The sequence below is a fragment of the Abramis brama genome (assembly GCF_963993115.1).
Source record: "Abramis brama genome assembly, chromosome: 6".
Classification (NCBI taxonomy): Eukaryota; Metazoa; Chordata; class Actinopteri; order Cypriniformes; family Leuciscidae; genus Abramis; species Abramis brama.
The window spans coordinates 27,075,608-27,103,065 of NC_139968.1; the positions used below are offsets into that span (position 1 = coordinate 27,075,608).

At 38.1% G+C, this 27,458-nt stretch overlaps 1 protein-coding gene across 2 annotated transcripts; it reads left to right on the forward strand.

The window, feature by feature from the left end:
* Nucleotides 1-3,935: 3,935 nt before the first annotated feature.
* LOC311085642 (uncharacterized protein) lies at nt 3,936-14,777 on the forward strand. 2 transcript variants are annotated; one of them, XM_084118197.1, is made up of 3 exons: nt 3,936-4,082; nt 4,954-5,086; nt 11,700-14,777. In XM_084118197.1, the coding sequence occupies exons 2-3, from the start codon at nt 5,032-5,034 to the stop codon at nt 13,235-13,237; spliced, it is 1,593 nt and encodes a 530-aa protein (XP_083974323.1). In that variant the 5' UTR covers nt 3,936-4,082; nt 4,954-5,031; the 3' UTR covers nt 13,238-14,777. The 2 variants fall into 2 exon arrangements, with proteins under 2 accessions (XP_083974323.1, XP_083974324.1); XM_084118198.1 differs by having other exon boundaries at nt 4,023-4,082; nt 4,934-5,086.
* The last annotated feature ends 12,681 nt before the right edge of the window (nt 14,778-27,458 follow it).

Sequence of the window (27,458 nt, forward strand, 5' to 3'; positions counted from 1 at the left end):
CTTTGTTTTGTATTTACTTATTTTGGATTATCAATACACTGCACATAGGTTCTCTAAGCTTGCCTCCAATGGACTAAAATTAGTAATTTGACAATTAAATTATTTTTGTGATAATTGATGTAAAATTTGATATTGCGGCTTTATATGTGATCATATGTGTCATTATATTATTAACACTTTACTAAAATCAAGCTCAAATGAAGTTAGAAGTTTTTGTCCATCATTTTTTTCATCATTAGAACGGCTGCATCTGAGGCAGTCAGTCCATTGTCATGTTTGCATCAACTTAAATGTTATTAAGATTATTGTAGCGGTAGCTATGTGGGTGCTTGTTTTTTCTTTTTTTTCTTTTTCTTTTTTTCTCATTTAGCTAAAATTTTACATTCTCTGATCCTCAAATGCACAAAAGATTTTTATAAAGTGTTTCATAGGTAAATAAAACGTCTCATTTACGTATGTAACCCTCGTTCCCTGTTCGGGGGAGTTCCCTGATGAATTGGGATCATGCTAGGGAGACCAATTGCCTACGAGTGAATTAAAACGAGCCAATGAAAATTGGCATGCAGGATTTGCATTCCGCAGCCCGCCTACCAGCGTGGGTATAAAAAGGCGGAAGCAACGCATGCATAGTGCTTTTCGCTGAGGAGCCGAATGGTGTCCAGTCCTCTGCGAAGGTACAGCAACATGGCGAAGGGACGACACGTCTCCGTTCCCTGAACTCTGGGAACGAGGGTTACATACGTAACCAAGACGTTCCCTTTCGTCCTGGGAACTCCGACGTGTCGTCGGGGAAGTTCCCTGACGAATTGGGTTCCCTAATAAAATGCCATGGTGCTAGCCCCTTCCAGCGCCCAGCTGAGCTACCCTGCAGCAGTTTCTCGTAATAAGTTGCGGGAGCTAGCTAGGGAATCACACTGCTGTTCCGCAAGACCCGCTCAGTGGATATTGGATAACACTGGGAAAGCGTGCCCTAACCCATAAAAAAAGGGGGGGGCGCTCCAGAAGCCCCAGCCTGCCTGAGGAAGGCCTGGAATACACATATGTACTAGCCCAGTGGGATAGTGAAACATATGGCAGTCCCTGATGTGGTCCCAGTCCGAGGGAAGTGGGAGCGTACTTAACAGGGACGACAGAACGAGTCTGTCAATGGGAAGACACAGCTGAACTGCACGTGACATCATGGGTCACCGTAGAGACCACTTGAAAAAAAACCCAGTCTACTAGCAACTCCTACTAGAGATAGCAGACCTGCCACCGGGCGGTCCGCCACGCCTGGCACCGGAGGGGTGATGGAGGTCACCGACGTTGGGCGCCATACGCAGCAAGGGACGCAAGAATCCGAGAGCGGGGTCTGGGCGTGGAACTTGACACCACCCTGCTTCCACCGGGGGGCAGATGGCAGAGAAGGCCTGTGGGCATTCTGCTGCGGGCTGCCCGGTGGCAAGGGGAGGGGGAGAGACGAGGAACGAGGCCCTGACTCCTCGTGTTCTGGTCTCTGCGCCTCCGGGCCCAGCTGCAGACTGGAGCGACGCAGCCGAGGCTAAAAGAGTTCCTCATATTATTGTTTATTATTTTTTGTTGTTTTTTTTTTAATTGTTTTAAATTTGAAAATAAATAATCTGGATTGAATTGACAGATGGGGAAAAACTCACTTAAAATATATATATATATTTTTAGAAAACGCTTAAATTTCGGGAAAAAATACAATCCTTTTTAACCTTTTGGCTTCCCGTACATTCAGTTGTGCTTCTTGCTCGTATTCAGTTCTGATGGTACGTATGGTAACTGCTACACCGGTCGCGTGCAGCGCTGCAGTCACGTAAACAGAGTTTGCCCTTCCCCTACTGACTTTCACTTTCGGTGCCCGAATGGAAGTGAATGAGGCTTTGTGAATTATTATTGTTTTTTTATCTAGGTCTACGTGAAATTCTGCATCCATTGTACGATTTATTTATTTATTTATTTTCCCTTGGAAGGGCAACGTGAGTCGAGAAGGGCATATGGGCAGTTGCCCGGGCAACCTGAGCAACCCCCCTGTGCACGTCCCTGCTGAGGGAGCGAGAGAGAGCAAGACAGTTTGAAGACGGTGAGAGTGCGCGCGCGGCCAGGGCTCTCTCTCTCTCTCTACTCGTTCTAACAGTAACATGTGCCCTGTCACAAGTTCAGCAGTCGTCTACACATCACACTGTTCAAATGGCTTTAGCAGGACAAAAATTTTCTTTGGCGGCTGAGAGAAATGGAGGGAGAGTTATTCATTTTCTTTTAACACTATTAATTTTTTTTTAAAATGAATAACGAAACGCAATGTGCCAGGCAGCCGGTGTTGATCCTGTGGCGCACCGCCACAAATTAGTCTGTGTGGGAAACACTGATTTTCAAGTTTTACAGCTGTATGTAAATAGGGCAAAAAAATTTGATTTTTCGATTAATCGTTTTTTAAAATGTGGTTGATTCAAAATCGATTCTTAGGGACCACAAATCGATTTTTTTTTTCCATATTCAGGGCTCTAATTTCACCATGGTATTTTGCGCATCATTTTAATCATTCCTGTTATTAATTTAAAATCGAGAATCGAAAGCTTGCGAATCGAAATCGAATTGGAACATCTGAATCGTTAAGGTTTTAATGGTATTACTACTCTTACAGATATTGCTTATCGATCCTGTACTTTAACGGTATTCTTCTCGGTACTTTTTGATATATATATATGTAATGCCAGATATTTCATATGCAAGCATGTCAGCCAATCACAGCAGTGGGCAACAACACTGCAGTCTTGCAGCAGACACGCCCCTTCAAACAGAGTGTTCAAATCAAGGGATGAAATCAGGCTAGGAAATATGCCTTTTATTTCTAAATTATAACAAATTTTGATCTAAAAAACATACTAACATTATAAGGGCACCCCAGGAAACATTATAAAATAATAAAATAATCCATTCTAGGGCACCTTTAAACGGCGTGCTGAAAACAGAGCTGTTTTTGACCAGGTAAAATTTGTGTTTTCTTACAATACTAATGAGAATTTTTAATTAAAGTATATTACAAACTTTTAATTTAAAGCTTGTGCAAAAATGGCATTATATGACCCCTTTAAAAAAAAAAAAAAATGGTGGCCGTCAGGTCCTTATAGGTGGGTCAATATAGGGTTAAACCAACAAAATTTATGCAAAATGTTTTTGGTTTTTTTATATGGATTCTGGTACAGTTCAAATATGCTAACTATAAAAAAATACTAAATAACAGACTAAAAATCTTTTTAAATCTGACCTTGGGAAAAGGGTCATTTACAAATTGGTTGCCATGGCTTTATCTCAATTACTAATCAGCCTAGATGGGTGATTTGAGGTCAACTGATGGTCAGAACAAACAAGAAAATTATTTTACATGTTAACATTGAAATATTTTTGATGATGTGCTTTTTTCAGCCGCATTGCAGGTGTATATTAAAATCAATGCATTTAAAAAAAAGAGCAAATGCAATGCATGACTATGTGATCTGCATGATGGGGGAATATGGGAAATATCTTAAATGCTGTTTTCAATTGCAGTGCGACCACTGTCCTTCTATACGGTTTTGCACTGTTCTTACATACTTGGGCCTATAATCAAGTGATTGGGCTCTTTGGAAAGCTGTGGTTCTGTAGTTTTGCGTGGAATAACTGTATCTAGTACAGAGACAGCATAGCAGAGGCATGAATATAGTTTTTATTTTTCCCAGATATACCATCTTTTTTTTCTTTTTTTTCAAAGAAAATTTGGCTTTATATGCTGCCATTATCAAACAGCAAACTGCATATGTCAATATTACCCCGTCTCTCCCACAGCCGCTGTATTAGACACACCCCCACAGCAGCGCTAACTATTGTTTTTTATTTATTTTATGCAAAGGTAATATAATACAAAGTATACTGTAAGAAATGTACATACCTTTTTTGTAGAACAAATATAAAAAACTGGGCCAATGGTCCACCCGGGCTATAGGTGGCGGTAATGCACGTGGTGTCTGCTATCCGCCATAAAACAAGAAGAAGACGTCGCCACTAATATCGCCATCACAGCGTTAGCCTTTTGATATAAGGTAAGCAGTTCACGGTGCTTTGTGTGTTTATACAATTATATAAAAAACGCGCAGCTTGTTATAGTAACATTTTACAGTGTATTTTCTGTAAGTTTTTCATCTGCTACAGAGCTATTTGTGCGTCATTTCTGGCGTTTGCTGACTGACATAAACATAGCCTAGCAGATGTGAGGAACCAATGTTAAATTAATTATGACCTGAGAGATTATTGTGTGTTTTTGTATGTTCGTCTGTATGATTGTTTCCATGTTTGGAGCAACAATGGTATTTACTGATATGTCACTTGATCAAAAGGCCAAGTATGATCTTGTGAGGGTAGTTATTAGGAATAGGTCTTTTCTTTTGTTTGTTATTTTTAACATTAATATCTATTTCTGACACGAAGAGGCTTTTCAGCAGCTGTTACTTTAAATCCATTGCAAGAGGGAAGTCTGAATATGGAGAAAGTTTTACATTGTAAACATAAAAATGTTGCTTTGTCATGCTCTTTCATTGTATTTAAAGAGCCGTTTCTGTCCTTAGAAAAAAACATCAGCAAGTTGATTGTATGATTTTTATTTTTTATGACTATGCAATGACTAGCTGAAGTCATAAACTATAGGTTCATTGGACATATACTGCTCTATAGAAGTTATTATAACTGTGGTTAATTAAATAAGGAGTGTCACAATTAACAGCTGCTCAAAAGCATCTTCAATATAATAAGATTGACTCACAGACAAAATATAGATATGTAGAATATGTGAACTTGTTAAAACTAATTAAATAACTTTATATTTCGATAGTTCGGTAGATAAACGCAAACACTGTGCTTTAAGTGTGTGAATTAATAACAGCATCATTGATATTAGCTGTTCTGCTCCTCCCACAGCGATTCACCAGTAAATGCTGGAATATTCCCACCAGCCTAAAGTCAAGACAGTAGAGTTTGTGAAAGAAAATTGAAAACATGAATGATCCAGAGTTCTGCAGAATAAAGGAGGAAGATACTGAAGAACAAATAGGTTGGTGTTTATTTTTGATTCTTCAGTAATGTTATGATACTTAAAGTAGTTAATCAGATTCAGTGATTGCAGTCAGAAAATCATAAGAGCTGTGAAATAACTTAATTAACCCTTTCACACATAATTTTAAAATATTCTAGCTGAGTATCTTATTTCCATGCCGACGCATCATGCTTATCACGTGACACACCGCAGACACAACAGAGCTGTATGACTGATGTATCGCTTTTAATTTTTCCTTTTTTATTCAAAATATTCACAATCTTGTAAACTAGATTTTGAAACATCTGATATTCCAATTGCCGAATACCTGTAAGTGAATGTGTTTTGTCGTTTAAATACCTTTTATAATGGTCATGTTAATTCTATAATACGTGATGGGCGCCGCCATGTTACTTCAGAGAATCGGATCTGTCAGATTTACAACACATAAGTTCATCTACTTCTCCCCAAATACATAAAAGTAAGTGGCTGGTGAACTGGGAGAAGAATAGGGTAAACTTAAGTTACCTACGCAAAGTTTATCTGATATGAATAAAACACGTTGTCAAATTACAATTGAACAGTTTGTTATTGCCGCTTGCATAGACATCACTGTGTATTCCATGATTAAATCAAAGTACTCAATTTTATAAAATCCTCGATTGCACTTTCCCCTTATCGAGTAACGGACAAAATACCGGAAGTGATGTATTCGACGGACAAGAATCCATGAACTGCATTATTAGACTGTTTTCTAAGACTGCACAATGTACTAAAAACGTTTAAAAACCATACTATAGCATAGTGCTATTGTGAGATCACAAAGGCTGTGATTCAATTAAATAAATATATTCTCCTGTGTGTTCAATATACATATGCACTTTAATTGTTTACATGCGTGTAGGTTACTGGCGTCTCAGACTCTTACGCCTTACTGTAAGAAACACTGTGATGATGAACCTTGATGATGAGCGTCAGCCTAGTACTATTCTGTATTTACTTGGTGTTTGTGTTGATCTCGTGATGAGTTTATTATTTGTTGCATGTTTACGATGTATATGTGTTTATGGACAACATCAAATTGTTAATGTTATGGATGTTTTTTGGCTGTTTATTGTTAAATAGTAGTTATGCAAGGATAATAGAGAGCCATTTTCTGTTTTTAATTATTGCTTTATTTGGTAATTTTGCATACTATAGCAAATGTTAGATCTTACCTGTCTGATCCAGTGTTTTGGGGGTGGGCTTTGGTAATGTGTGTTTACACAGATACACACGGAAGCGTTCGAAAGCAGGCGTCTGTCACTGGATCCCTAATATATCCACTGATAGACGGATCCACTGATAGATGCCTGCTTTCAAACTCTCCCGTGTGTATCCGTGTAAGTGCTCTCTGAAGACATGTTTTTGAAGCGTTGATCATTGTAGCCAATCACAGACATACACTCACCTAAAGGATTATTAGGAACACCATACTAATACTGTGTTTGACCCCCTTTCGCCTTCAGAACTGCCTTAATTCTACGTGGCATTGATTCAACAAGGTGCTGAAAGCATTCTTTAGAAATGTTGGCCCATATTGATAGGATAGCATCTTGCAGTTGATGAAGATTTGTGGGATGCACATCCAGGGCACGAAGCTCCCGTTCCACCACATCCCAAAGATGCTCTATTGGGTTGAGATCTGGTGACTGTGGGGGACATTTTAGTACAGTGAACTCATTGTCATGTTCAAGAAACGTATTTGAAATGATTTGAGCTTTGTGACATGGTGCATTATCCTGCTGGATGTAGCCATCAGAGGATGGGTACATGGTGGTCATAAAGGGATGGACATGGTCAGAAACAATGCTCAGGTAGGCCGTGGCATTTAAACGATGCCCAATTGGCACTAAGGGGCCTAAAGTGTGCCAAGAAAACATCCCCCACACCATTACACCACCACCACCAGCCTGCACAGTGGTAACAAGGCATGATGGATCCATGTTCTCATTCTGTTTTCGCCAAATTCTGACTCTACCATCTGAATGTCTCAACAGAAATCGAGACTCATCAGACCAGGCAATATTTTTCCAGTCTTCAACTGTCCAATTTTGGTGAGCTTGTGCAAATTGTAGCCTCTTTTTCCTATTTGTAGTGGAGATGAGTGGTACCCGGTGGGTCTTCTGCTGTTGTAGCCCATCTGCCTCAAGGTTGTGCGTGTTGTGGCTTCACAAATGCTTTGCTGCATACCTTGGTTGTAACGAGTGGTTATTTCAGTCAAAGTTGCTCTTCTATCAGCTTGAATCAGTCGGCCCATTCTTCTCTGACCTGTAGCATCAACAAGGCATTTTTGGCCACAGGACTGCCGCATACTGGATGTTTTTCCCTTTTCACACCATTCTGTGTAAACCCTAGAAATGGTTGTGCGTGAAAATCCCAGTAACTGAGCAGATTGTGAAATACTCAGACCGGCCCGTCTGGCACCAACAACCATGCCACGCTCAAAATTGCTTAAATCACCTTTCTTTCCCATTCTGACATTCAGTTTGGAGTTCAGGAGATTGTCTTGACCAGGACCACACCCCTAAATGCATTGAAGCAACTGCCATGTGATTGGTTGATTAGATTATTGCATTAATGAGAAATTGAACAGGTGTTCCTAATAATCCTTTAGGTGAGTGTATATTTAGTGTGTGAACACAATGGCCAATCAGAGGTGTTAAGTACTTGTTAAACAGTGCTCAAAATACTAGAGGGAAATTCTGGTATCGTCACAGTTTTTAAATTTCAGTACCGAATTGGTGCCAAAGTCGGTACTTTTGCCAACACTAGTGCGCGTAGCCAGAACTTGCCGTATGTACAGTCGTACAATTTTCCAAATTAGAGAGAGACCTATGATGTGTTAAATGTTTTATTTTGTTTGTATGTTGTGCTTGTTTGTATTATGATGACTATGTAAGTTGTTGTCATCTCTTGAAAATATTTCATCTTCATGTTTATGTACATGACATCATTACGCAAAGATTGATGTGACATTTCCCAACCCGACCGTTCAATTATAAATTATTATTATAAACTTACTGTTTCGAACACTGTTTTTTTTGTGTACTTTGTCAATAATTGATTGATTGATTAATTGATTTGTTTATTTTAAATTAGGGCTGCACCAATACCACTTTTTCCAGAATTAGTCCGATACCAATACTTAAGTTTTTGGTACTTGCCGATACCAGGGACCAATCCCTGCAATTCATTGCATTTGTAATTAATATTGGGTAGAGACGCCAAAGAATATGAATCAAATTAGTTTAGCAAATATATTTTTAATTTAGTTATTCAGCCTAATTATGCCTGTTGAAATGTTTTGTAGAAGCTTCTGTTACTTTCACGGTTCATTTGATTGCTCTATCATATATTATCTTTAATTTAATAGCATATCGCATATTTAGAAAAACTCAATGTTAAGGATTTTTTTCTGCTGGCCCCGTTGGGTCAGTGGTTCAAAATTTTTAGATGCTAGTGAAACATCACAATTTTCAGGTACAGAAATTGAATAAAGTTATATATTGTAACATAACACTGCATAGTCTTCACTGTATAAAGTGAATATAGATTAATCCTTCATCAAAGTTACAAAAGTTATTCAGTCAAGAGCAGTGTTAGTTTTGTTGTTAGATGAACAATAAGGACAAAGACAGGACAGTAGGTTTTTTAGGCTGTGGTCACTTTAAGAGCTGCATGGATCCAACATACTGTTACACACGCGTTTTCTTTCTGAACTGTTTACATTCATTTCAAACAACCGAGTATGGGTGCTTCTCATTACTCAAATTGATGCTTCCTTTACTTCTCGCTCCTCCGTCCTCCAGCCTGTGACACCAAAAAACAAAGTTAACTATCTTGAAGGACATCTCAATTCTGATTGCACCGCAAGCGAGCGAGAGATGAGGAAGCTTACAGAAGAGCTATGAGCGAGGGAACACGGATGCATCCTATGCAGAAGTCTTTCTTGTCCAAAAACCTGACGCACATATAAAATCTCCCCTTCATGTATAAAATCTGGCTTCACATCCATAGTATCCACATTGATTTTGTGAGCTGGACTGTGCAATACAAGACTTTAGCGCACATTGTTTTATATCATGCCAATGTATAAATTCTAGTGATTTTAAACTATAAAGGACTGGCACGCTCTCTGAGAGACGGTCTTCAGTCAGTGCGTGCTCAACCAAAGCGCGCACACGTAGCCGCCTCTCGCGAGTGTCAGATTGTCGTGGCCTATTACTCATTAACATTAAAATACATACACGGTTACATAGACAGTGCACCAGAATTGAGTACATTTATAATTTATGCAGTGCAGACTGTTTGATAACTATTAAGTTTCTGTATTTAGAGGTAGAGGCACAGGTAAATATGACATTTATTATGGGTTTATGTGTTTATTTTATCTTGGTGACTGCAGCCTTTAAAACCTGCTACTTTCTCCAATTGGATGTCTGGATTATTATTAATAATAATAATCAAACAACAAAATAATAGGATTAATATATTAATATATTAATTAATATATTAGGGTTAAGAATAGGAATAATCAATAAAGGATTGTTTATGACTATGCCGAGTTATTTTATATTTAATTATTCAATTTCTGTGTTATTTTTACTTGAATACTTCTGTTAGACCGACCTGAAAATATACAGTATTGTTTAATTTGTATCTTTATTCTACTGTATTTATTTATGCTACTTTCGTTTATTCATTCTTGTTTTATTACGGACTATTGCAAAAAAAAAAAAAAAACTCCTAAAACATAAATGCATTAAGAGAGCAAACATTTTGGTGAGATAATTGTATAACCCCAAATCAGAAGAAATTGGGACACTGTACAAATTGTGAATAAAAAAAGAATGCAATGATGTGAAAGTTTCAAATTTCAATATTTTATTCAGAATACAACATGTATAATTTTAAGGGGAAAATAAGTTGATTTCATGGCATCAACACATCTCAAAAAAGTTGGGACAAGGCCATGTTTACCACTGTGTGGCATCCCCTCTTCTTTTTATAACGTCTGGGGACTGAGGAGAAAAGTTGCTCAAGTTTAGGAATAGGAATGTTTTCCCATTCTTGTCTAATACAGGCTTCTAGTTGCTCAACTATCTTAGGTCTTCTTTGTTGCATCTTCTTCTTTATGATGCACCAAATGTTTTCTATGGGTGAAAGATCTGGACTGCAGCTGGCCATTTCAGTACCCGGATCCTTCTTCTACGCAGCCATGATATTGTAATTGATACAGTATGTGGTCTGGCATTTTCATGTTGGAAAATGCAAGGTCTTCCCTGAAAGAGACGATGTCCGGATTGGAGCATATGTTGTTCTAGAACTTGGATATACCTTTCAGCATTGATGGTGCCTTTCCAGATGTGTAAGCTGCCCATGCCACACGCACTCATGCAACCCCATACCATAAGAGATGCAGGCTTCTGAACTGAGTGCTGATAACAACTTGGGTTGTCCTTGTCCTCTTTAGTCTGGATGACATGGCGTCCCAGTTTTCCAAAAAGAACTTCAAATTTTGATTCGTCTGACCACAGAACAGTTTTCCACTTTGCCAAAGTCCATTTTAAATGAGCCTTGGCCCAGAGAAAATGCCTGCGCTTCTGGGTCCTGTGTAGATATGGCTTTTTTTTTGACCAATAGAGTTTTAGCCGGCAACGGAAAATGGCACGGTGGATTGTGTTCACCAACAATGTTTTCTGGAAGTATTCCTGAGCCCATGTTGTGATTTCCATTACAGTAGCATTCCTGTATGTGATGCAGTGCCATCTAAGGGCCCGAAGATCACGGGGCATCCAGTATGGTTTTCCGGCCTTGACCCTTACGCACAGATATTGTTCCAGATTCTCTGAATCTTTGGATGATATTATGCACTGTAGATGATGATAGCTTCAAACTCTTTGCAATTTTTCTCTGAGAAACTTCTCTCTGATATTGCTCCACTATTTTTCGCCGCAGCATTGGGGGATTTGGTGATCCTCTGCCCATCTTGACTTCTGAGAGACACTGCCACTCTGAGAGGCTCTTTTTATACCCAATCATGTTGGCAATTGACCTAATAAGTTGCAAATTGGTCCTCCAGCTGTTCCTTATATGTACATTTAACTTTTCCGGCCTCTTATTGCTACCTGTCCCAACTTTTTTGGAATGTGTAGCTCTCATGAAATCTAAAATGAGCCAATATTTGGCATGACATTTCAAAATGTCTCACTTTCAACATTTGATATGTTATCTATATTCTATTGTGAATGAAATATAAGTTTGAGATTTGTAAATTATTCCATTCCTTTTTTACTCACAATTTGTACAGTGTCCCAACTTTTTCTGATTTGGGGTTGTATTTCGTTTTAAAAAATGTATAAAAATGCCCCCCCTCCCCAAAGTTAATGTTTAAGTATTATTATTTATTTGTTATTTTATTGTGGTATTGACTTTGGTATCGATTATTGTGTACTTTTGGTGGTATCGGTACTGACTATCTACTATTGTGTCAGGGTTCTCGTGTCCTTTAATTTCACATTTCACTTTTTTTTTTTTTAATGATTTGCTGAAAATCAAAACTTTTATAACTTTTTAACTTTCATTTTAGACCTGATAGAAGAGAACAAGGAGGTTGAAGAACTGATTGAAGGTGGGGATAAACATCATATCAAAACTGAAGAAGCATCCGTGAGTCCCTCATTGAACAGAGAAGACAAAACAAGTTTCACTTGCCCACAGTGTGGAAAGAGTTTTTCATGCGAGCAAAATCTTAATCTTCACATAAAATTTCATCGTGGAGGGAAGCCGTATGCATGTGATCAGTGTGATAAGATATTCACAATAAAAGGAAACCTTGACGAACACAGGAAAATCCACTGTGCAGAGAAGCCGTACATATGTGATCACTGTGGGAAGAATTTTGCACAACAAAAACTCCTTGACGAGCACAGGAAAATACACACTTTAGCGAAGCCGTTCTCATGTGATCAATGTGGGAGGAGTTTCCCATATCAAGGAAACCTTAACGATCACATGAGGATCCACACTGGAGAGAAGCCGTATTCATGTGATCAGTGTGGGAAGAGTTTTGCACAAAAAGGAAATCTTAATTTACACATAAAAACCCACAGTGGAGAGAAGCCGTACAAATGTGATCAATGTGGTAAGAGTTTCACGCATAAAGGAAACCTTAATGTACACATGAAAATCCACACTGGAGTGATGCTGTACACCTACGATCAGGCTACAAATAGTTTCACTCAAATAGGAAACCTTAACGTACACATGACAAACCATACTAAAGAGAAGCCATTCATATGTGATCAGTGTGGGAAGAGTTTCACACATAAAGGAAACCTTAATGTACACATGAAAATCCACACTGGGGAGAAGCCGTACACATGTGTTCAGTGTGGGAAGAGTTTCAGACATAAAGGAAACCTTAACGAACACATGAAAAGCCACACTGGAGTGAAGCCGTACACATGTGATCAGTGTGGGAAGAGTTTCGCACATAAAGCAACCCTTAACGAACATATGTCAATCCACACTGGAGTGAAGCCACACGCATGTGATCGGTGTGGGATGAGTTACGCACGAAAAGGAGCCCTTAAGGATCACATGAAAATCCACACTGGAGAGAATCTGCACACATGTGATCAGTGTGGAAAGAGTTTCATAAAGTCAGGTGTTTATAAAGTACATCTGCTTAGTCATTCTAGAGAACGAGTATATAACTGTGACCAATGTAGTAAAACATTTTTTAGGCCAGATTTCCTAAGGGACCACCGGAAAGTGCATACAAAGGAGAGGCCTTGCGTCTGTTACCTGTGTGGAAAGGGTTTTCGTAATATGACTGCATTAAAAATACACCAGAAACGACACAGTGGTGTGAAGGATCATGTTTGCGCCGAGTGTGGGAAGCGTTTTTTTACAGATGGTGCTCTGAAAGTGCATCAGACAGTTCACACTACTGAAACACCTTACAAGTGTTCACACTGCGACAAGAGATTCAAGAGGTCAGAATATCGGAGAATACATGAGAAGATCCACAGTGGAGAGAAGCCGTATCACTGCCATCCATGTGGAAAGAGTTTCACTCATTTATCTACTCTAATCGGACATAAAAAGAAAATGCATGCCTAAAATTACAATAAGAAGTTAGATTTCTTATGCTGTACTTCCAGGTGTGATGCTGTGTAGTCCTGCATCAACATATTTTTTGATAATTGATTTTATCAAAAATTAGCGCAACGATTAATCGACTGTTCGTTGATTATTTCACAGATTAATCAGTAGCCTTTGATTGATTATTCAGCTTTTGCAATTAGTTAAAATATTTAGTTATACCCATTCAAGCTAATAGATAAAACAAGGATATCCCTTCAGGTTTTGAGAATGTCTAAACCTCGAGTAAACTGAATGTCTTTCTGGTTTTCTGTCCTCCTCAGACGTCACCAATATGCCAACTGCTGAAGGATCTAAGCAACCCGTGTGTGTTACTTTACAGTTTTTCACAGTTATTAAGACACTAAACCCTATTCTCTGAACCAAATTCTCAATGGCCTAAACCAATTTGTTGAATAAATTTCTCTTTCTGCAAAACCCTGAACAAGTTCAGGCAGTTAGACACTATTTGCAAATCTCATGCACTCTTTTTGCAAAACTCTTAACATACTCGCTCACTAAAATACATTGGACTGTTGCATTTGTTGCAAAACGCAGGCGGGAACAAGTCAAACCAACTAAGACAGTTATTTACACATAACGACTCAAATTTGTTCTCACTTGTTTCTAATGATGTGATCAAACCAACTGTACAAAATATAAGGCAGATCGGTTGATTTGAACAATGGATGGAAACAATCTGAGAGGAAGAGGTGAAAGAATACATGTAATAGATGGACGAGGAGGAAGAGGATGAGGACTAGAAAGAAAAAGAGTGTTGTCAAGGCTGAATCCGTCAGTCCAGAGGATTTTTCCCTTTGCTTGGAAAGAGACAACATTGTGGACAGAATCAATAAAATACTAGACCTGCAGTACATTATACAATATATTCACCTTACTCCATTGCGATTACTTTTTACATAATTTTAAAATTAGTTCACTGTATGCAATATACATTTTTTTTCTGTGACATGTTATGGATGCTGTGTTCTCAATTTCTTTGATATAGTGTCTAATGAATAATCTGTAGTGTTTATATTATCGATTGATGTGTGTATGATTTTGAGTACAGGTAAAATGGTTTTGAAGAAATTGTAAAAAAAAAAAAAAAAGCAAACATACATCTGTTTTATTTTCTTGTTTTTTATACTATTACATTTTATAATAATTAATATTCAGTCATTTATGTAATTGTCATTTGATTTAGCTTTTAATCATATTATCATTATTTTTCATTTTATGTTTTTCTATATTTTTATTACCTTTTTATTTCCTTGCTCTTGCAATGCATGCTATAGTTGTTTAATCTTATTATTGTGTGATAAGAGATTCAAGGTGTTTAACGTCACAGGACGATGTTGTGAAAGTCATTTTCCATTGTTTTTGCTTTGGTATGACGACACCTGTTGGAATTGTATGAAGTCTTAGAATTGATACGTTGACATTTAGAAGAAGTCTGAGCATTGATGCATATGCAACTAAGATTATTCAATAAACTTTGCTCTTTTTATTCTCATCACTTCGTCTCCTGCTTTTGCTTTTCCCTGGCTTTCTCAGTCAAACTCTCAGGCTGATAGAAAACTGTTAATAAATGTTATGGGTACCAGACAAGACTTTCTGTTGACAAGTTTTACTGGTTTTGGATACCAGACAAAATACATGGACAGACATGGATATCTTCTGGCAGGAATTTGGAGCTAATATTTGATGTCTAGATCTATCCAATCTAACACTGCTTTGTATTGCAATGCTTGAGTGCAGCAATATTTTTTTTTTTTTAAACATATTTGCTCTCAAGCAAAGCCGCTTCACCACTTGTCACCAGGTAACTATCCTAAAACCAACATTAACAGAAATTATTCTAAATTAGCGTAACAAAACAATCACAACTTAACATTAATCTTGCACAAAAAAAATAAATACATTTTTGCATTTACTCTCACTTTTGAGTGCAATGGGCAAAGCATGCTGGGAAATAGAAATCACAGCCATTTCAGTTAAGCTTAAGTTCGTCTAAATTTAAATAATTTCATAAAACTCAAAACAATGAAACAGTTTAGTTTAATTAAAATTTATCAGTTCTGTGAACTAGCACTGAAAGTGCTAATACTCTAATTTGACTGAACTAATTAGTTTAATTTAAGTTTGTCCTACTCAAACCAATTAATTATTTTGACTGTTAGACCGTGTGTCCACCAAAGCATTTTTCTACGCGGCTGGCGTGTTTTTTTAATGGGAACGCCGCGTTTTTTAAACGCCATGAGCGTAACGGTGCTGATCCACTTGTCCGTGCGACACTTCTGTCGCGCCGCGCTCCACTATATTCCTATGGGTGACGTCAAGCGACTTTGTCGCACCCGCAAAGCATTCCGGGAAGGCGGCGCTTCATTTGAAAAAATGCTGCGCGTCAAAAAGCTGGCCGATGCCCATCTTTATGCAAATGAAGTCCGTTAAACGCGACGCGTCTATCCAATAGAAGTAGAGCATATGGAGACGGAGGGAAGTCTCTCGCAGGTCCTCTGTTCTAATACGCTACATTTCCCGCTCGGTCAAAACCACGCCCATAGCGGTTAACGCCCATCAACGTACCAATGTGGGGAGGGGTCGCGACACCACGCAACAGTCGTGTCGGACAAGTGGATCAGCACCGTAACGAGGTGCTGAGCGTCTTTTTCACGCTGAAGTGCTGAGCGTTCGGCGTTTTTTACAGGTCACCGAGAGTTGAAGAATGGGTAAACTTTGGGTAAAACGCTGTGCTCATCACTGTCACTTTTTACCCAACCGACCAATCACAGTGGAGGAGGGACGGGACTAAAACCACACCGACCAACTGTCACAACATTCTTTCTGTACAACGACATCAACCAGCAGAGCTAACCAAACAAAATGAATGAAAAATAATTTTTTAGTATGAAACAAATTATCTGCGAACTCAGTTACAAGTAAACTGTGCTGCGGATATTCTGTATCATAGCAACGAAGCGTCTGAACTGAAAAAACACTGCGCTGCCAAAACGCTCTCAAGCGCCCACAGCCAGGCATTTTCAGCAGAGCGTCTAGCGTTTTCAGCTGGCTAAAAATGCTTTGGTGGACACACGGCCTTAGGGTTTGCGGAGTATGAAATAACAGTAAAGGACTGTGGCAGAGTTAAATCACAAATTTCATTTTTATTTCTTTTATTTTACTTATTTTAGTGCCAGTTGTAATGTCTAGTTTTGGTTTTTGGTTCATGTTTCATGTCAGGCATGTTTCTTGTCTTGTCACGCGATTCTCTTGCCCTCATGTGATTCGGCCTTGTGCTTCCCTAGTCTCATGTGTCATGTTGTCATTGGGTATTGTCTAATCATGTTCACAGGTGTGTCTTGTTTAGTGAATAGTCCATGTGTGTATTTAAGCCCTCATGTTTGCTGTGCATCTTTGTCTTGTATTGATGTTGTAACCCGAGTTTTTAGTTCATGTTGTAAGTTTTAGTTTATGGTTTCAAGTCATGCCAAGTCAAGTCTTTGTTTTGTATTTACTTATTTTGGATTATCAATAAACTGCACATGGGTTCTCCAAGCTTTCCTCCAATGGAGTAAAATTAGTAATTTGACAATTAAATTATTTTTGTAATAATTGATGTAAAATTTGATATTGTGGCTTTATATGTGATCATATGTGTCATTATATTATTAACACTTTACTAAAATCAAGCTCAAATGAAGTTAGGAAGTTTTTGTCCATCATTTGTTTTTCATCATTAGAACGGCTGCATCTGAGGCAGTCAGTCCATTGTCATGTTTGCATCAACTTAAATGTTATTAAGATTATTGTAGCGGTAGCTATGTGGGTGCTTGTTTTTTCTTTTTTCTTTTTTTCTCATTTAGCTAAAATTTTACATTCTCTGCTCCTCAAATGCATAAAAGATTTTTATATATAAAGTGTTTCATAGGTAAAGAAAACTGTACTTATTCAAAGAACCAGTTCTTTAGTGTAATTTCATTTTAGAGAAGACCATATTATTGTAAAAGCAGAAAAAACAAACAAAAAAAACCCACTTTTTTTTTTTGGAAAAGACAAAATGTTCTTAAGGATGAACAAGTATGTTATTGTTTTTTGGAGCAACATTTGGAGCAGAATGAATAATGTACATTTTCGCTACGCTGTGATGTCAACATGGCACTAACTCTTGAGTCGAGTCTTAATGTAAGCAGTTCACTATGTTTCGGATATTTACACAATCATAAAAGTTTGTATTAGTATTATGGAGTAATTTCTGTATTGTTACATGATGTCTATGTAAGACCTGAATGATTTTCTGTGTTATTTAAATGTTGATGGATATTATTCTTTCGTTTTTTGCAGTGATAATGTTACAGGCAGTGCATAATGTCAGGGGTAGTAGTGCTGCTGCGATTTTAATGTCTGCCTTTATTTCTCTTTGGACATTTAGGCTTTACCTTTGCAATTCAAACTTGTAGTTATACATTTTAAATTGTGTATATCAATACAATTTTGTCTCAGATTGTGACTGAGACTGTGAGATAAGTGTCACTATTAACAGCTGCTGAAATGCCTCTATTGCATCTCAATGTTTTGACCTCACTCATTATGATGATGTCTTAATCACATGCAAATGCTCACTTATTTCATTGATGTCAACAGACTGAAACAATCTACACCATCACTGCTTTTGATTGCTGTTAAGATATCTCTTAACAGCATTTCTTTCTTTATAGTCTGTCAGTGATAAACCATGTTTCATGTAAAAACAACAAAATTCTAAAGCCAATGAACAAAAACTCAGCTATATGATGTTGAACTCAATTAAAGTGTTAATTGGTGCTTATAAATCTGTACATTTATTTCTGAGTTTATTCTTCTGTTTTATTATTCATATTTTATACATTTTGATCTTTTTAATTGTGTTAAAAAATGTAATTTAATTAAAAAATTATTTGTAAAATTTTTAATACACCTTTAGTGAAGCTCCCCCCACAGCATGAAGGATCAATGCTAAAATACTTTACCGATCCTGTGACAAACCACAGGAGATACAAATGTGAACATATAGATTAATGTGAATGAAGTTTCAGAACTTTTAGAAATCTTAGAACTAGAAACATTAAATTTGCCATTGCCATTGCACATACAAAATGGTAAGTTAATGATTTAATTCCTTTATTGCTATTAATGCAGTTATTAGAAAATCAAACTATTTGCATATTATGATGCTGAAAGATAGTTATTTACCTGTAATGGTTAGAGCTGGTCTCCAACACAGAAATTAACCAAAAAAAAAAACTGACTAAAGATGAGTGTCGTTTGTATTTGTTTTTATGTATAATTTATGTTTTATTTGTTTCACGTTGTGAAAAATGATACTACAACAGAGCAGTTTTTCCTACCCCAAACACTTAGGCCTATAATGAAGTCAAATCTCTGCTATGATCCTGTAAGGTTTGTTTCAGGAGTGTCACTATTAACAGCTCCTGAAAAGCCTGTTTAATTCATGTCAATAGATCTTGTTTTCAGCTCATTCATTATGCTGTTAATAGCCTGTAAACTGCCACTTTAAGCTCATTTCACTGGTGTTACTGTTAACGGAGGCAAACTCTACATGATCATCACATTTCATATCTACAAGGTATCTTAAAAGCATTTATTTCATTATAGTCTGTGATAAACCATGTTTCACATTAAAAACTAAAAAATTCTAAAACCTGTTATCAAAAATTCTTGAACTCTTTTTCTATCAAAAACACAACGTTGAACTCAGGTTGAAGTGTTATTTATTCCTTACAAATTACTTTATTTATTTATGAATTAACAATTTTTTATTCATACTTTTTTTTTAAAAGGTTTTTATTCATTAACTGTGGGATTTATTGGCATGTTTCTATATTTCTTTGTGTATTTGTCCATGCAGCAAATAAAATTAAGGGTAAACATTTATTAAAATGTTTATATTAGATTGAATCTCGGAACAAAATAGAAATGCATTGAATGTGAATTTGTGGTAAAAGCAAAACCAGTAACTTTACATTTTCGTAGATGGATAAACAAAACACAATGCTTAAAATGTGTAAGAATGGATTTCTCCTCAGACTGATCTCAAGAATTTTATCCTACAATAAAACACTCTCAATAAGACGACCCCGTCGTTCCCAACTCCTCACACCCTCTCATTCAGTCATGCAAATCTCATAAATACTGTCTCCAGACGTTTTGTTGGAGGTCAATGTACATACTTCAGGTGTGACTTAAGGTGCTTTCATTCCCGCATCAGCAGAACAGGCCAGAATAAAGGAAACAAAACTGTTAATCTGATGCAGGAGTTGCCCCAATAAAGATCTTTGATAACCATTTGTCTTCATCCCCCAAAATCAGACGTGACCATTTAGGCACAAGAAAAGGTCTGACAAAAGCTGCACAACTATTTGGGTGCTTAATGTTTATTGCTCTTTTGTTCCATTTGGGTATTTAAAGGGAATTGGCAAACCATTCTGAGAAGCACCTGTAAGCCACGCTGTTGCTGTGTGTCTCTATTGCCAGGTATGATGACTCTTTGAAACTAGTTTTTTTTTGGCAGATCTGCTGTTCCTACTACACAACAATTCATCTTCACTGAAGCTCCTCCCACAGCACCAATAAATGCTGAAATAATCATGTCAGCCTAATAGTGAAGAAGACAGTGTTTATGAAAGAACATGAGTGATCCAGAATCCTGCAGAATGGAGCCTGAAGATATGGAAGAACAAAGAGGTCTGTGTTTGTTCTTAATTCTTCATTTAAGAGAACTGCTAATAAATATTTAGTATTTTAATGTTAATATGTAAGATAACTGCAGTCATGGCCGCGGGAACTAGGGGTGCTGACGACAACTGTTTCACAATGGAATTTAACTTTTTGTTTTTCAACCTGTTTTTTAAGAACACCTTCAACCTTTATAAAATTACTCTAAAGATTATTTCGTTTTTATATGTTGTTGAATAGGGTTTTATGACTCTAAAAGAAATGAATATATCATAAGGCAATAAGCCGATATCGCATGTCGTGACACTGGTTGAGGACCTGCTCTCAGAACTGATTTGACACTAATTTAATGAATGTGAAAAAACTAAATATAGATGTATTGATTAAAGCATTCATTGGCATTAGGGGCTGTTCACACAGAACCCCAACCATTCCACTCTGCTACTTTTCCATTGTTTTTCAGTGTGAACGCACTACTTGTGTTTAACTGTTGCACTCGCGTCTCACGCATTACACAGGATTCTCAAAACGCAGCACTCAAGTTAAAACAAGTTCAACTAAGGGTGCTTTCACACTTGGTTCGATTGCCTGTTCCGAACCCGAGTTCGATTGCTCCCCCCTCCCCCTGCCCCTGCCCCTGCCCCTGCCCCTGCCCCTGCCCCTGCCCCTGCCCCTGCCCCTGCCCCTGCCCCTGCCCCTGCCCCTGCCCCCGATGGACTGTGTTCACATTATATTATTTGTATCTGAACCGCAGTACGCTTGCGTCATCAAGCTGCAGCTGGCGCGTACTCGTGTTGCTTGGTAACCGCTATGAAAAGGCGTCAAAATGGATAGAATTGCTCGCTTCACATTTGTTCTTCTTTTTTTTTAACCTTTGGTTTTGGTTTCAAAGAAAAGATACAGAAACACACTTGCGTCTGTCTGCCGCAAAAGTATTAAAACCGTTCCAAAGACAGCGGGATGTCCGCCGAAGACAATTTTTGTGGAGGCAAGCAGAAATCATCTCTCTGCTTGCAGTGCATCAATCCCGCTTTTCGTCAAGGTAAGTGTATAGACCCTTTTGCAGTTGTTAAACACACACGCACGCAGGCACGCACCACATTATACGTCATCAATAGCGGTTCACTTCCGCGATTTGGTACGATTGCGTTCATATCAGAAGCGAACCGTACCCCAGACCACCTTTTTAAGCGGCCTCGAGTACGGTTCGCGGGTGCGCACCCGAGTTCGGAAAACAGCGTTCACATCATCCAAACGAACCGAACTCTGACGTCATTCGAACCCGGGTGCGCACCAAAAGTGCTAGTGTGAAAGTGCCCTAAAACGCGCCTCGAGACCTTGCGCACTGCCCGCATTTGGCGTCTTGCGTCTTGTGTTTTCGCTTTGAAAGATTATGCTTTCTGTATGAACCGGCACTCCTGAGTGAGTATAAGGTATATGCGTTCTCCCAACTCTGTACTCATTCATTTGTATGTTCATCTTTTTGTTTGGGCTGTTTACTATTAGGATTTTGTTAAAAAAAAACTGCCCCACAATATCAAGCCCCGTCCATTAAGCCCCGCCCCCAGCACCCCCCTCGTAAAATATCTTCCCGCGGCTACGACTGTAGTTGATCAAGTATATTCAATAGTTCTCACTACAAAAACATGGAATTTGAGTCAAGAAAAAATAATTGGAAGATAATTCATGGAAAATTGAATATTGATTTATTAAAAAATAATCAAAATTCATCATAATGCATAATCATTACAGCAGTACTTTTTTTACACTGAAAATTAACATGTCGTTTGGAAAGTGGATGGACTGAAATCTTTTTGTTCAAAATGTACAAAACATTTTTTATAATGAGCACATGTACATCATGAAACCATCTTCCAAACCTTTTTTTGCCTAATACTGATTACTGCGATAGGAATATAATAAGTGTTTCTATAGAATAAATATCCAAGGTACTTCCTCTGGTTCAAAAATGATAAAAAGGCTTTATTTAAACATGGCTCACTCTACAAACATTAAAAGTGACTAAAACACTGCACACTGATGCATTTCGGCCATTCGGTGTGGTTGAGGAAGTTTTGTGTCACTTGGAGGGAAGCTAAATTTGAGTCTCTTTTAATGTTTGTAGAGTGAGCCATGTTTAAACAAAGGCGTTTTATCATTTTTAACCTTGGATAATTTTTCTATAATTGCAAGTTTGAACCCAATCAAAGAGCACCTTCTGGGATTACTAAACGGAGGTCCTTCCAGCAAGCAGCACTCCAAGATTTTTTTGTTGATCTGAAAAAAAGTGTTCATATACAGACTATTTTAGTCCGGGCGGGATCCCAACCCCTGGGGTGTAGCTCAGTAACTTCTACAAGATGCATGCAGTTTGGTTTATTAACCGTTAGACTGCCAATTGTTACATATTATTTTACTTTCTTTTTAGACCTGATTGGAGAGAACGAGGAGAGTGAAGAAATGAGTGAAGCGGAGGAAGAACATCATGTCAAAACTGGAAAAAAAAAATCAAGTTCCTCACATGCTGATAGACTTTTTTTTACAGAAAAGTCAAGCCAAAAAATCTTTCACCTGCTCTCAGTGTGGAAAGACTTTCCCATACAAACACAGTCTTAAACTTCACATGAGAATTCACACTGGAGAGAAGCCACACACATGTGATCAGTGTGGGAAGAGTTTTGCACTAAAATGAACCCTTAAAAGACACATGAAAATCCACACTGGAGAGAAGCCACACACATGTGATCAATGTTGGAAGAGTTTTGCACGAATAGAAAACCTTGACAAACACATTAGAATCCACACTGGAGAGAAGCCGTATGCATGTGATCAATGCGGGAAGAGATTCAGACAAAAAGAAGTCCTTGATGGACACATGAAAATCCACACTGGAGAGAAGCCACACACATGTGATCAGTGTGGGAAGAGTTTTGCACATAAAGGAAACCTTAAAGAACACATGAGAATCCACACTGGAGAGAAGCCGTACACATGTGATCAGTGTGGGACAAGGTTATTTTCGTAAACGAAAACTGAAACTAAGACTAAAACTATTGGTCAAAAAACATTTTCGTAAACTGAAATAAAATTAGAAATTCATAATAAATGAAAAACTAAAACGAAACGAAACTAACAACAGTTGGGTGATTCTATAATTTAGGGTACACTGCATGTCCACTGATGTTAAATATACTTATACAGTCAAATTTCTTCAAACAAATTGCATTTTATGTGTAAACTTGCTTCATGAAATAACATCACACAGACAATATGTGCAATATATTCCTCATTTTGCTTAAAATGTGTCATTATGGCCCTAAATGTACAGTTTTGTCCATGTCCGATTTCAATGTGAGAAAGTTGAGGGTCCAAAAACATCCATTAAAATCATTAAAATAAATCAATTCTTTTTACAATCTTTTACAAAAGTCTTAATATTAAAGGAAAATAATAGTTTCAAATATAAGTTATTTATTTAAATACTTAAAATATATTAATTTATTCGTGTCCACAAAATGTTGGTCAACTATGTTACGAACAAAACCTCCCCCAGCAACTCAAAAATGGTTTGTCCCAAGACCATGTGACCAGCACCATGTCATATCATTTTCCTCTGTGGAGGCCATTTCAAACACACCATGGTGAGTCTCCTCTCAGTTTTTTCAATATTTGATGTAGAAAAGCATATTGTCAATGGCCGTATTATTAACCATCAACTATGTTATGTACATCGTCATGGCTAAATTTTTTTATTTATTATAATGAAATTTTGTGTTGAATTCTTACATTAACCTGCTCAAAAAAATGACATGTGGTTAGCTAGGCTAGGTCCACCATTTCTGTTATGGGGAAAAAATATGGAAATTGTCAACTAAGTTATGGTCAACTAAGTTACGGTCAACTATCTTTCAACTAAGTTACATCAGTGCTCTATGGCATATCATGATCATTAATTGTTTCTATGTTATTTATATGGACTGAACACACACACACACACACACACACACACATATATATATATATATATATATATATATATATATATATATATATATATATATATACACACTCACCTAAAGGATTATTAGGAACACCATACTAATACTGTGTTTGACCCCCTTTCACCTTCAGAACTGCCTTAATTCTACGTGGCATTGATTCAACAAGGTGCTGAAAGCATTCTTTAGAAATGTTGGCCCATATTGATAGGATAGCATCTTGCAGTTGATGGAGATTTGTGGGATGCACATCCAGGGCACGAAGCTCCCGTTCCACCACATCACAGAGATGCTCTATTGGGTTGAGATCTGGTGACTGTGGGGGCCATTTTAGTACAGTGAACTCATTGTCATGTTCAAGAAACCAATTTGAAATGATTCGAGCTTTGTGACATGGTGCATTATCCTGCTGGAAGTAGCCATCAGAGGATGGGTACATGGTGGTCATAAAGGGATGGACATGGTCAGAAACAATGCTCAGGTAGGCCGTGGCATTTAAACGATGCCCAATTGGCACTAAGGGGCCTACAGTGTGCCAAGAAAACATCCCCCACACCATTACACCACCACCACCAGCCTGCACAGTGGTAACAAGGCATGATGGATCCATGTTCTCATTCTGTTTACGCCAAATTCTGACTCTACCATCTGAATGTCTCAACAGAAATCGAGACTCATCAGACCAGGCAACATTTTTCCAGTCTTCAACTGTCCAATTTTGGTGAGCTTGTGCAAATTGTAGCCTCTTTTTCCTATTTGTAGTGGAGATGAGTGGTACCCGGTGGGGTCTTCTGCTGTTGTAGCCCATCCGCCTCAAGGTTGTGCGTGTTGTGGCTTCACAAATGCTTTGCTGCATACCTCGGTTGTAACGAGTGGTTATTTCAGTCAAAGTTGCTCTTCTATCAGCTTGAATCAGTCAGCCCATTCTCCTCTGACCTCTAGCTATTTCCTGATCACTCTATATTCAATTTCCCATGAATTTATGTGTGTAGTGTTTGATCATTTCAGATTTTTGAATGCATAAAGGATGATTTTACATCACATGTCTTTGTGAATTGAAAGTTTTGTTTGTTTGTTGTTAGTGTGCATTTCAATGTATTCTCTGTGGAATTATGTGCATTTCTGTACTGTTTAATAATTCTACATTTAAAATAAAAGAGGTTTTCACCGAAAGCAACTTTGCTAATTAAATTCTGTCTCATGAATAAAATGTTGTCCATGGTTAACAATATGTCCAGTCAACTAGGTTACTAGTGTCAACCGTGTGATTTTCATTGTCACCTAGGTTACACTTAGATTTTTAAAGTTAAAATAGCCAATATTGATGTTTCTGACATTTTTAAGCATTCTACTTATTTGCATAGGTTCGAGTTTACTATAACATCTTTTTTAATGATCAAAAATAACTTTAATGGAGATTTATGGTGAAAAACATCCTGGTCCATAAGGACAGTTATAAACGCATTGCATGTTCATCTTTAAAAAAAGGTTGATTATGAAAATCCTTTTAAATAACAATTGTATGTGTGGCAGAAATAGACTCAAGAGCCTTCTAAATTGCATTTAATTTCAAGTGCAAGACTGAATTGAATGGTTTCTATAACACCCTGTTTGTCCGTAACATAGTTGACAAACTCTGAAGTAAAAACATGTTTTTAATTTAAAAAAATGTAAAAACAGTTAATATTTAAGCTCTGCAGATAACAGATATGTAACACTGAATTAATATACTATATTGAGACACTTAATGTTCCACTGAGAAAGGACAGTGCTTTTGTGCTTTTTTGCTGACATGAAATGTACCCTAAATTAGAGAATGACCCAGTTACTGAAAAACTAACTGAAATAAAATAATAATTAGCAAAAATAAATAATCGTTTTCGTATTTAATAAGCTCTTTACTTTGGTGGAAAGTCTGACCTGTGGCTATTTAGGGAAATGCCTGTAAATGGCGCTTCACACGCGTGAAGTTGCTGAGGCGATTAACCGCTGTCCTGTGACGCGCTCAATGAAGGACCAGCGAACACATCGCTAGTCCTAAGCGGCTGTTCATAAAGGATGCGTCCGTGGCAGTGGAATGGGAAATAATAACTCAAGGTAATGAGACGCAAGTTGAACTTCTTTTAACTTGAGCGAAGCGTTTTTAGAATGCCCTTTCATTTGCCTGCGAGACGCGGGTGCAACAGCAAAACAAGTCCGTCAAGCACAAACATACCTTTAATGTGGTGATGTCATGCTTTCATGAAGGTTGACAGGCTGAAAGGTGCTGTTGTTATTTTTGTTTTTACAAAAGATTTTCTGATAATAATATTGTTATCCATGTGGAGACATGTCCCGGGACACTACACGCTACACACACACACACACACACACACACACACACACTCATTCTCTCTCTCTCTCTCTCTCTCTCTCTCTCTCTCTCTCTCTCTCTCTCTCTTTGTTGGGACTTTCCATAGACGTAATGGTTTTTATATTGTACAAACTGTATATTCTGTCTCCTTACACTAAACCGACCCCTAAACATACCCATCACACACACACACACTAACCTGACCTCTAAAACGACCCATCACACACACACACACACACACACACTTACCTGACCCCTAAACCGACCCATCACACACACACACACACACAAACACTAACCCGACCCCTAACATACCCGTCACACACACACACACACACTAACCCGACCCCTAAACCGACCCATCACACACACACACACACACACACACTAACCTGACCCCTAAACCGACCCATCACACACACACTAACTAACCCGACCCCTAAACCGACCCATCACACACACACACACTAACCCGACCCCTAACATACCCATCACACACACATACTAACATACCCATCACACACACACACACACTAACCCGACCCCTAAACCGACCCATCACACACACACACACAAACACTAACCCGACCCCTAACATACCCATCACACACACACACACACACTAACCCGACCCCTAAACCGACCCATCACACACACACACACACACACACACACTAACTAACCCGACCCCTAAACCGACCCATCACACACACACACACTAACCTGACCCCTAACATACCCATCACACACACATACTAACATACCCATCACACACTAACCCGACCCCTAAACCGACCCATCACACACACACACACACACACACACACACACACACACACTAACTAGACCCCTAAACCGACCCATCACACACACACACACACACACTAACCAGACCCCTAAACCGACCCATCACACACACACACACACACACTAACCCGACCCATCACACACACACACACTAACCCGACCCCTAAACCGACCCATCACACACACACACACACACACACTAACCCGACCCCTAACATACCCATCACACACACACACACACTAACCAGACCCCTAAACCGACCCATCTCACACACACACACACACACACACTAACCAGACCCCTAAA